General features: G+C 36.6%; 1 protein-coding gene across 2 annotated transcripts in view; it reads right to left on the bottom strand.

The window, feature by feature from the left end:
• Positions 1-296: 296 nt before the first annotated feature.
• Positions 297-12,669, bottom strand: part of NETO2 (neuropilin and tolloid like 2) — a 58,761-nt gene continuing 46,388 nt past the window's right edge. For both annotated transcript variants that reach the window (XM_072827272.1, XM_072827273.1), the window contains exons 8-9: positions 6,953-7,066; positions 297-4,859 (exon numbers count right to left, since the gene is read on the bottom strand). In XM_072827272.1, the coding sequence (XP_072683373.1) occupies positions 4,279-4,859; positions 6,953-7,066 (695 nt within the window). In that variant the 3' untranslated portion in view covers positions 297-4,278. The remainder of the gene's footprint in view (positions 4,860-6,952; positions 7,067-12,669) is intronic.

Genomic DNA, 12,669 nt, shown 5'->3' with positions numbered 1-12,669 from the left:
TTCCCTCTCCCTTTCACTCAGACCTTCCCCTCTCTGAAATAAAATCTTAAAAAAAATGTACTCAAGACAGTACCCACTAAACATGCACCCGAGTCATGAGCTTCTTGGGCTTTTGTAGTCATTAAACCAATCACAGAAATATATGAAAAAATTACTAAAAAAAGCAAATTCAGAATTTTTAATTTGTTGAGGCATATAAAACATGGAAAATTGATTTTGTAGGGACCTAAAAAAGATATCTGAGGTCAATTTGTCATCATGGCTCAGAACTCAAATCATTCTCCAAACTCAAGAGATATAGCACACAAATCTTTAATTTCTAGAGTACACATTGTTTCCGTTAGATTTTAAAAAGATCACAAAACCAAAACACCAAAGCTCTTTTTATCTAATGCCAAGCCTATAAATTGTTAACATTGTTTATTAAGAATTCACAGTAATTGTCTTGCAGTTTGCAGATGCCAAGAAGTCATGGCAATAAAATTGTAGAATAGCATTACATAGATTTAAAAAAAAAAGGTAAAGTGCTTTGAAAAAATTGTTATAGTATAAATTACATTTTAAATCAGAATGACTGACAAGCTTACATGGAACATCTGGGCTTCTGTTTAGAACTGCTTGACCTTTAAAACTTCTAGCCAGCGAAGGCAAGGAAAAAACAGCAGAGACCAGCCAAGAGCATGGGACTGGTTCTGAGATGCGAGTACTCACTCCTTTTCTCTGGGCCTCAGAATTCTCATTAATGAAGTTAGAACAGATCATCTTTCTTGGATCTTAAAAAGCCCCCAAACTCATGGTCCCTTCTAATCATGAACAACACAGCCGACACCATTTTGTGAGAGGGCATAACCCCCTTTGAAATTACTCCTGGAATCACAACGAGGCCTTCCTTCTGTCTTGTCTCATCAAGAGACAAGGTGACACACCCCTGAAACCAGAAAGCGCACTGCTCATCAGATAATAGCAGAACTATAAAAATGTTCAGAAGCAGACATTTAGGAGGTTCTTTTAATGCCTAATAATTACATGAAACATGACAAAGACAGACATAAAAGCTGTTAACAAGTCAAAGGAGACTTTTAAATCTTTTGTGATGTGAAATGTGGAAAATCTTTTGCTTTTTGTCAAAACTTTAGGTTGAACATTTCCCCCCCATAAAAGGTACATCACACTTTATTTGTACATACTTTAGATGTTGGGATTCATAGGTTTCCTGCAATCCGTGGGCACTTGAGTGTTGATATCTTGTGGCTGAACTTGGGCTCGCAGGTGAGAGGTCACGACAGTATTGTAGAGGTGTCCTAGGCGCTGCTCCTGACTTGCAGATACTCTTACCTCCACATTTGCATTTTCTACTCTGTTTAACAACTGGCTTCAACTGGCTTCATTCTCTGTGAAGGGTGTAATAGCTTCCACAAGATGGCTAAAGTTCATCTTCCATTACTAAAATTTATTATGGCTTTTACTTTAGTAAACAACTTGTAAAGTTTCCACTAAGCTCAAAGATGAAAGACTCTACCTACAGCAATTAGCATTTTGACGGTACTAATGCCTGAAAAATAGTTCCATCCTCTTCCCATAGTGTACTGCCAAGTAAGTGTTTGACTAAAAAACAAATGAGGCCTAATACCCATCTAAACTTCAGTGAAGGCATACAGTATATGGCAGTTGAAGGCTGGCTTAACTAATACTGATCATCTGACTCTTTAGTTCTACCCCTGCAGAGACTGATCAAAAACCGATGATCCTAGACCATACTGAGACGTGCCTTCACTAGATAAAGATTTACCATTCTGACTTTTCTCTGCATTTTGCAACTTTTTTAAATTCTGAGGAAATGTTGTTCTATATAAAGATCCTCTTTCTTTAGTTGAAGAGAAAACTAGCCTCTGCAGATAAGTTTGGGTTCTCGACTGTGAAAAACAAAAACTATTTCATTCGTTTTAGCAGCCTCAACATTTAGAACCAAATTTGTTGTCCAAGCTTCACTTGCTATGTGGAGTTGCCTGAAGCTACGTAGTTCTGTGCTGTTTTAATGTTAAACGTCTTCTCTAAAGGCTCTATTTTGTAGGCCTCTTCATGCCCTTTTAAAAGAATATAGAATACAAATTTCAAAAACAAAAATATAGTTACAAGTGATTATAGTTAATGTAGTTAAGCATACTGTATTAGTTTCTACTATAATGTAGGTGTTAAAGATGGATTTAACAGCTGTTTTTATAACGGATATAATTTTACATAGAAAATATGCTATTTTCCTTCACCATCATGAAGAATGAGATCACAGTTATTATATTAAATATTTACTATGCTGTTCAAGTGTTGGCTGGCTACTAACTACTAGAAAGCCTATTCAACATAGCTACTGAAAGAATGTCTATCTAATCTGGCTCTTATTCTTTAGTTCAATGAATACTACATTCATTAAGTCTTTCTACCTTCCAAATTGTATTTTTAAAATAGGAAATTATGCTGACTTAAAAAAAAATTAAATCATGAATATACTATCTACAGGTTTACATATCTCCTGGATATTATATACTTTAAAAAAATAAAAAATGTGATATAAGAAACATTTTGAAGGGGTAATTTTATATGTTTCATATTTAAAGGTCTCAGTTTTCACTAACCTGAGAAAACCCATAGATGTGAGATCTTAAAAAAAAAAAATCAATGAAATTCAGTGAAACTTCAATTTCTAATTTCATGAGAATTTACTACAAAAAATCAGAATGAGAATTTATCTCTTTTTAAATGGCATGTCTGTATTAGTTTTAATTTGTTAAACAGATTCCTTTCCATATATATCTTAAGTTCCAAAAGCTCAGCGCAATAACATGATTGAAGAATCATGTAACAATGTATATTTTAATATAAGACTTGTGTAGTGATTTAGAACAATAAATAACACATAGTGAAAAATTCATCATAAACTAAATGCAACAACAAAAGGAAACAAAAGCTTAAGTACACATTACCAAGGTCTTTACAATAAGTTATAATGCGTAGTTCCATCACAGCATATTTGTATACAAAGCCACTAAGGTGAACACTGAAAGAAATCTGTCATGTAGGTCTTTAATTTTGATTTAATAAAGTTTGTACAGTATCAAATAATATCAAAAGTCTAAAAAAACACAATGAGTTTTCATATCATGTTTATAAATTATTGTTTATATACCATAAAAAAAACATAAGGTCAAAAGTGCAGTTTAAAAAAAAGTGGAAGTTGTTATTCTTGGTAAGAACTAGAAAAATGTATTGTCCCAAGTAAGAAGCAATCTGAGGGCTTTTACAGTTTCTTAGGAATTCTTCTTTAACTCTCATACAACCTTGGCTACCATATGCCATAACATAAACCAATACAAAGGGAGCAAAATCATCTTCTTATAAAAATAACAGGAAACACAAATCTGGTGATGAGAAATGCTGTAAAGAAACAGGCCTCCCCCAAAGTGAATGAATGGGCTACCACTACATCTGACCAAATTTGGGAAATTTCAAAGGATTTCTAGAAGTTCTAATATTTTTCAAGTTTTTAGTCATAACTGGCAAGGGTGCATACATCCTAGGATTATGAAATCTTCTAGTATAAGACAAAATATGACTTAAAGGTGATAAATCATATCATCCACTGTTCACAAAAAATAAAGACTAAGGATCCAGTAATTAAAAGGCAGCAGTATAGAAATTAGTCAAGAAGAAACAGATGGGTGAAACAGAACTCTGGGTCTTCACTGGCACGTACCACAGTAATGAGTTATATTTTGACAAATCCTAGAACAAACGCCTGTATTGAAATATGTGTGGTACATTAACCATTTATATTTATGTAAGAAACCAAAATGGTAAAATCACGGACTTATAAAACAAATTAAATTTAGAGAAAAGAAAAACAAAAGGAATGCGGAGACAAATCTTATTTTTAAACTTGTGGGATCAAAATGTTGACAAGCTGTATGAATCCAGAGCAGTATTCGTTGCTAAGCCTAACAGGCAGCCTGCGCCTGGCTCAGCACCAGCACGCCCCTCTTCAAATGCTCTTTCACTGGAACTCTGTGTGTGTGACACCAAGCAATAAGTGACTATTATTTTGTTCGTGGACTGGAGTAGGTCCCTTGGTTGGTTTAACATACAGGCTGCCTGAGACAATAAAAGCGTCACCATTACAGTAGGTTAGTGGGAATGAAGGTCTTCCTGGTTCTGACAGAAGAGTATGGGTGCTCTGTAGGCTGCGTACGTACACACTTAGTAATTCATGTCCCCTCTAGTAGAAGATTAAAAATCGATGGATATGGATGCTTGTGCAGAATCCTCTCGCCCCCTGACGTAAATTTCACAAGGAATCTCCTCCATTACTCTGTCTTCTAGGGCCTGTTCGGGGCACTCGTGTGCCTGTTTGAAAGTGTAGCTACTCTTTTTGAAGGTGCTGTTAAACGTTTTCATTGGCTGTGGTTGTGCAAAGTCATTTCGGAAAGGCAGTTCCATGGAACTCAGGTTGGTCCTGCTCTGTTTGACACTGGATGCTTGCGACCCACAGTGATGGTCGTGAATGCACCGGGAGGCAGTGGAAGAGCGCCGCATCTTCTGGTAGCTGTCCAGTTCTTCTGACAAGTCGGCTAGGTCTGCAGAAATCTCTTTGTCCCTTAGTGAGAACAGTTCATAATGAGGAGGATCAAACACTTCCTGAAATCCAGTTTTATTAAACGCAGTTTTGCAAGCCATGACCTTTTTTCGAGGCTGTTTCACTTGTACTAAAATAGAAATAATGAGAAGGACCAAGACAATCCCTGATGTGATGCCAATAATTGTTCCATGGGTTTTAGTGACTTGTTCAAACAGTCCTGCTTTTTTCTTTTCTGCAGAAAGAGAAACAACAAGGCTTTCAAAATTCATTAATGAGTCCTGTCATGAATTGGTAAGGGATTTTTAGGTAAAGCAGGACACGTGGGTCAAATACACTACAGATGATACCATTAAAAATGTGGGTTTTTTTTTAAGATTTTATTTATTTATTCATGAGAGACACAGAGAGACAGAGACATAGGCAGAGGGAGAAGCAGGCTCCCTGTAGGGAGCTCGACACAGGACTTGATCCCAGGACCTCGGAATCATGACCTGAACCAAAGGCAGATGCTCAACCAATGAGCCACCCAGGTGTCCCAAAAATTCGGTTTTTATTATTTATTTATTTATCTATTTTTAAAGATTTTTATTTATTTATTAATGAGAGACAGAGAGAGAGAGAGAGAGAGAGAGAGGCAGAGATACAAGCAGAGGGAGAGGCAGGCTGCATGCAGGGACGTGGGACTCAATCCTGGGACTCCAGGATCAGGCCCTGGGCTGAAGGCGATGCTAAACCACTGAGCCACCCGGGCTGCCCAAAAATTCAGTTTTTAAACAAATAAAACAATCCTATGATGATTTCCAGTTTAACTAACCAATCACAATATAGTTAGATTACATAAAAGAAAAAAGACTTGGTTCTTTACTCAGAAGGTACATGAAGGCCTACAATTTGCAAACCAAACTAAAAACACGAATCTAGGAGTGCCTGGGTGGCTCAGTCAGTTAAGCGTCTGCCTTCAGCTCAGGTCATGACCTCAGGGTCCTGGGATGGAGCCCCACGTCGGGCTCCCTGCTCGGTGGGGAGTCTGCTTGTTCCCCTCCTTTTGACCCTCCACTCACTCATGCTTACTCACTCTTTCAAATAGGCAAAATCTTATAAAAAATAAAAACAAAATAAAAACATGAATGTAAAGAAAATGCTAAAAGAAACACTTTTGTTCTAACAAGTTAGCTTTCTGCTCTGTGGTATGTTTGGCCACCTTTAAGTATATCCACGGTATTTCTACTGATGGCCGTCAGCAAGAGGGGACTAATGTAATCAGGCTAACCCATCGAGGTATTCATTGCAATCTACCATTTGAATGATTACCTGAAAATACTTCATGTCAAGTACTTAAGACAGTTCTATCAGATCACATTAATTTTTCATAGTAAGATATTTACTCAACTCTCAGGGAATAGAAGGCAGGTAAACTGTAGGACTGAGACAGTGATTTGATAATGTCTGTAGATATTCAACTATTACCACAAGTCATATTTACCTTAGACAGACACTGGAAATATAGTAGAGGAAATTTTATAAAATTAAACAAAGCCGTTCTTTTTTTTTTTTTTTTTAAGATTTTAATTATTTATTCATGAGAGACACAGAGAGAGGTAGAGACACAGGCAGAGGGAGAGGCAGGCTCCCTATGGGGAGCCCAATGTGGGACTTGATCCTGGGACTCCAGGATCACGCCCTGAGCCACCTAGGCATCCCAGCAGTTCTTTTAAGTCTGCTTTTACTGCTTTTTAAGATTGAATCCATCAATGTTTATTAAATATTATTTCTATATAATTTTTAAAATACTACTCTAGGTTACTTTCTAAATTATTCTGAGAAGGGGGCGCCTGGGTGGCTCAGCGGTTGAGCGTCTGCCTTTGGCTCAGGGTGTGTGATCCTGGAGTCCCAGGATCGAGTCCCACATCAGGATCCTTGTATGGAGCCTGTTTCTCCCTCTGCTTGTGTCTCTGCCTCTCTCTCTGTCATGAATAAATAAATAAAATCTTTAAAAAAAATTATTCTGAGAATAAAATATCTTTACAATATGAATAAGAAAATAATGCAGGAAATACTACGGCAGACTTTTGAACAATTTAAGATAAAAAACATAGTTTGTAAAAAAAAAAGAATGCATTCATTGAGAATAAGTATTTTTCCTTGCATTCACCACATTCTAGAAGTCTATGATCCATTTAAAAGAACATTTATATTATGTGTTTCCATTTCTGCCGAAGCAGCTATGCTGAGCACAGTTACAGAAAAGGATATTTTAAGTCTTTCTTAATGAAGGGCAATGGCCACTCTTCTCTCAGAAAGGTTGGCCTTTGCCAGCGCACTTACCTTTACAGTGATTTTCATCCCAAGGGTATGCACAGTTCTGAACACCATTACAGACTAAAGAATTATTGATGCACATGTTGCTGTGGCAAAAGAAAGTGCTACCTGTGCAGGGAGCTGCAGGAAAGAAGAAAAGTTTGTCACTAAGAACTCAGTCCAGTGCATTTATGTTTAAACTTGTTCCACAAATACACCCCATACTGTAGAAATAGTAAGACAAAGGCCAAAGCTGTCTGATATGGTCTCATGTGAAAATTTTTTTTTTATCGTGTAAAAACTTGACTTAAGCTGGGTGCCAAATGTCATTTCTAATATAATGAGAATATGAATATAGTTACCATGGTGCTTATGGAGCTAGTACATAGCCTGGTAAATTTTTTTCAACATGTTAAAAGAGAATGTTGGGGAGGGTGTGGAGACACTGGGACCCTTGGTGCACTGCTGGGGGAAATGTCAAATGAATGGTACAGCTGCTCTGGTAAACAGTACAGAGTTTCCTCAGAAATGTACACAGATTACCATATGTTTCAGCACTTCCCCTTCTAGGTTCATACCCAAACAATTGGAAGCAGGAACTCAAACACTTAGTACACCAATGTTCATGGCAGCATTATTCAGAGCTCACAGCATCATTATTCCACCAAAAGGTGGAGACAACCTAAATAAATATCGTTGATGGATGAATGGATAACCTTTGATATGTATATACTTCACTGTGGTATATACATATCAAACGGAATATTATTCAGGGTTAAAATTCAGAAGGAAATTCTGACAAATGCTACAACAAGGAAGAATCTTGAAGACAGTATGCTTGAAAGCAGCCAGACACAAAAGAACAAATATTCTATGATTTCAGGTATATGAGGTACCTGAAGCAGTCAAATCATTGAGAGAAAAAAGAGAACAATAACTACCAGGAGGGATCCCTGGGTGGCGCAGTGGTTTAGCGCCTGCCTTTGGCCCAGGGCGCGATCCTGGAGACCCGGGATCGAATCCCACGTCGGGCTCCCGGTGCATGGAGCCTGCTTCTCCCTCTGCCTGTGTCTCTGCCTCTCTCTCTCTGTGTGACTATCATAAATAAATAAAAATTAAAAAAAAAATAACTACCAGGGCCCTGTGGGAGAGGGGAGTGGGGGTGTCTAATGGGACAGAGTTTCAGTCAGGGATGATAAAAAAGTTCTGGAGATGGATAGTGGTGATGGTTACACAAAGATATGAATGTACACAATGCCACTGAACTATGCACTTAAAATTGGTTAAAATGGCAAATTTCATGTTATGTAGATTTTACCAGAAAAAAAAAATCACTTCCTACGATTTCAAAATTAAAAGTTTTTAAAACAATAAAGATATATGGAATGTATACCATGTAACTTTGTATTTTGTATAAACTGTTCTTTCAGCCTGAAATGTCTCTTCCTTTCCCTTCCCCGGTCAACATTTGGTCATCTTTCAAGATCATCCAAAATGCGGCCCTCTGACTCCTGTGTTCCTGTCATAAGCACATACAAAGATGTGCTTCTTTGTAACACCTCTCCTTGTATATGTAAATATTTGTTACACTAGATTATGACTTGGTGTGTTTACTTCTGTTAAGAAGTAAAGTCCTAGACTGGATATAAAAGTACCAACATAGTAATAATACGTATTTCGTGGTAAAGATACACATACAAGAATCTGAAAGTCAAGAAACATGACAGCTTTTCTCTCACATTGACAGAAGCACCTAAAAAAATCAACTAATCATGTGACTTCCAAAAATATAATCGAGCAAAATGTACTTCCTGTCTAAAATATTCTACATTTAAGATACATGTCTCATCAAGGAAGGAAAACTGAGTGCCACTCTCTACTATACTAACAGACCTCAAATATTTTTTATATTTTCTTTTTAAAAGTTTCTTTTCAAGATGAAAAGAAAAATCTAAAATTTTACAGGACTAATAACTGGATTTTCTCTTCTAAATATTATCTTTAAAAAATAAACATACAATGAATCTTATCAAATCAATTAATTTAGTATTTTTTTTCCCTCTAAAGAGAAAGCTCTCTCTTGAGGTTACAATCACAGGAAGCTTTAGAATACCTAACCACACTGTCCAATTGCATTATCAGTAATAAAACTGACAGTTTGGTCAACAAACAGTTTAGTATCCACTTGTTTGACCCCCTTTGTCTATTTCTCAATTTGGCTCTGAAAATGGGCTGTAAAAATAGGTGTTTACTGGGACCCCAGGAAACCCTAAAACACAATGTGATATTTATCAAATATTTATTAGTCTTATAATATAGGTCAATGGACAACATGCACAATACCACTGGTCATCAGGGAAATGCAAATCAAAACCACAATGAGGTATCACTTTACCTGTCAGAATGGCTATTATCAAAAGGACAAGAAATAAGTGTCAGTGGAGACACGGAAAAAAGAGAACCCTTGTGCACTGTTGGTGGGAATGCAAACTGGTGCAGCTACTGTGGAAATATTATGGAGGTTCCTTAAAAAGTTAAAAATAGAATTACCATATAATTCAGCAATTTCACTCTTTACTCGAAGAAAATGAAAACACTAATTAAAAAGATATACACACCCCTCTGTTCATTACAGCATTATTTACAATAGCCAAGATAAGCTAGCAGCCTAAGTGTTCGTCTGTGGATGAATGGATAAAGATGTGGCACATATGTAAAATGGAATATTACTGAGCCACAAAAATGAATGAAATCTTGCCATTTGCGACAACATGGATGGACCTAAGGTGTGCTGTTAGGTGAAATAAGGTAGAGAAAGACAAATATGTATGATTTCACTTATATATGGAATCTAAAAACAAAACAAATGTACAAACAAAACAGAAAGACTCACAGATACAGAGAATAAACTGATGGTTGCCAGAGGGAAGGGGGTGGGGAGACCGGACAAAGTAGGGGAAGGGGAGTAAGAGGAACAGTCTTCCAGTTATAAAATAGATAAGTCATTGGGATGTAGTGTACAGCACAGGGAATATAGTCGACAATATTGTAACAACTCTGGATAGTGACAGATAGAACCTAGACTTACTGTGGTGGTCATTTCATAATATATGTAAATATCAAATCACTAAAACTAATACCATACTGAATATCAATTATTCTTCAATTACAACAAAATAAAAAAAAAAAAATCCAAGATTGCTTTGCAATGAGAGAGCAAACGTAATCTTTCCTTAAGGCAGAATCCCCAAAAAGTAATATTCACCTGAGTTCCAGTTCAGTAGGCTAATAACCTGTGGTCAATCACTATGAACTAGGATTTGTCCATCCCTTCTTCCTCCCTACTGTAAACTGAGTTCAGGCATGAGTTTTTTTCTATATACAATTAAATATTCTCTGCACAAAACTTTTAGGCTTGCTAATTTGCTGATTACTTAACCCACTCCAGTTCAAGTATAATAACCCCTAGGTGGCTCTCATGACTCAAGAATCTAAAATAAAATAGCTAAGAACTGTAACTTGGGAAATAGTGCTATGAAGCAGAGAGAAGAAAAAAAAAAAAAGGACTATAATTAATAAAAATTGTTTTTGTTATTGGTTAACCTTCTACTTTAAGGTTTTAACTAACTTCCTGGGTCTCTACTTCCTCTTTTTAAACGAATGGGATGGACTACAGGGTACTTCAGACTTCTTCTAAAATCAACGAGACTATGAAATTAGTGGTCTCAATCATGTTGATGCTTCTATTCTCAGAAGAATCAAGTATATAACCAGTAAGGAATTTACCCAGAGACTGAGCCCCTTATGTGGTATCATTTAAACCATTAAGTATTTCATGGTTCTTTTTTTTTTTTTTTGTATTTCATGGTTCTTAAGAAATGCTTGATGGTTTCAAAGCTTATTGTAAGGACGAAAGGTATCAGTTACATAAAGAAGCCGTCAGGTTGAGGACAGAAAAGCCAATGAAAAGGTATGGTGGTATCTTATTTAAGTATAAAATTAGCTAGTGTATCCACCTCAGTTTTGTCAGACAGATCATAAAATTCTATCACCCCCCTGTGTGCACTATAATAGAACCAATGGCCTAGAGAACACACAGCATTCTTTAATTCTTCACTTTTGAAAACTGGAGTTTCCTCTTTGGTTTACATATTACAGCATGGTTCTATCATATCCTCTATCATATTACCTGTTGGCCTCTAATTTGAGCAGTCCTATCCAGTTCACAGATGAGGAGACAGGGAACAGAAGCTATTTTCACGGCAGGCTGGGTGAAGTTTTAAGCAGCGCTGTGGCTTCTAGGTATTCGGATTTTGAGTCGAACTATCATTAGCTCTTAAGTTCATCTACAGAACATTGTGTGACCACATTCTGATGTCTCTTTATGGCTTCAAAGGGGCAAAAAAGACAGGTTTTTCTGGCAAGTTTTTCACTGATTGAACAGTGAATAGAAAGCAGCCTCAGTTTTTATTACAGAATTCTTTACAACTGCTCACCACCTTGTTTAAGGCAATCAGAAAGCAGCACTGAGGGATCCCTGGGTGGCTCAGTGGTTTGGCGCCTGCCTTTGGCCCAGGGTGTGATCCTGGAGTTCCGGGATTGAGTCCCGCGTCAGGCTCCCTGCATGGAGCCTGCTTTTCCCTCTGCCTGTCTCTTTGCCTCTCTCTCTCTCTGTGTCTCTCATGAATAAATAAATAAAATCTTAAAAAAAAAAAAAAGCAACACTGACAAAGTCAGATACTGTTTTGTAGAAATGTATGATATTCATAATTACAGTTGTATTAAGCTCTATGGATTTTTAGTGGATAAGCACAGTTGTTTATAAAGAGAATCCAAGTATCAGTTACTGACATGGGATATTAATGACATACTTCAGTTAAAAACTATAAAAATGGCTGAATTATAGGAATTTATAAGTAAAGGACAAAGAGTATTGCAAAGATAGTGCCAGTTATGAACTGTTTTCTACTTAAAGCCTGAGGATTTTCTACTTTCCCCCTTTCCTCCCTGCTGGGTCATAGCATGAGAAAGAAGGAGGATTAGGATTTCAGTTTCCCTCCCCTTCTCATGAGATATGGCAATGATGCTGAAAGATGGCCTATTCTTCAACGAGGCCTGCAGGGGCCCCGTAGGCAGTGTGTCACTGAGAATCACATTATGGATTTATTCTAACAAAAATAACTTCTGCTGCTTTCACAGCTGTAGTCCTAGAAATTATTTTCCTAAAACCATATCCTGTCTTAAAGAGTGAGACATATACTAGTACTCAGTGCTTGGGAAGAAGGCAAACAAACTGACTGCTATTCTAGATCATTCATTTTAGCCAACTTACGTTATTTTAGTTCTGGCATCTATGATGGGTAGGTATTAAGTGAGTGTCTCACGCAGAATTAGTCCACCTTTATAAGTCTTTTCTAAAATCAACTCACGGTTGATTGTTTTCATGAATGGATCATAACAGTTACAAATCATTAATACCTTAGAGAAAAACAAAAGAGTTTCAATAGTTTGATTTAATGATGAGCATGTAAAAACGTACTGTTTGGAGCTCTCTAATGTGCCTATTACAAGGAGACTTCCAAACTGGGACTTTTGTTTCATAAAAACTTACAAAATCCTTTATTTTGATCATATACATGTGTATATATATGTATATATATATATATGTATACACACATATATGACATATATATATACACACACATATACACACAGATATATGACTTTTTATTTGGAAGGATGGT

The sequence above is a fragment of the Canis lupus genome, chromosome 5 (genome assembly GCF_048164855.1).
Source record: "Canis lupus baileyi chromosome 5, mCanLup2.hap1, whole genome shotgun sequence".
In the NCBI taxonomy this organism is placed as follows: Eukaryota; Metazoa; Chordata; class Mammalia; order Carnivora; family Canidae; genus Canis; species Canis lupus.
The sequence above is the reverse complement of the archived record's forward strand: the minus strand, read 5'-3'. Positions and strand labels throughout refer to the sequence as shown.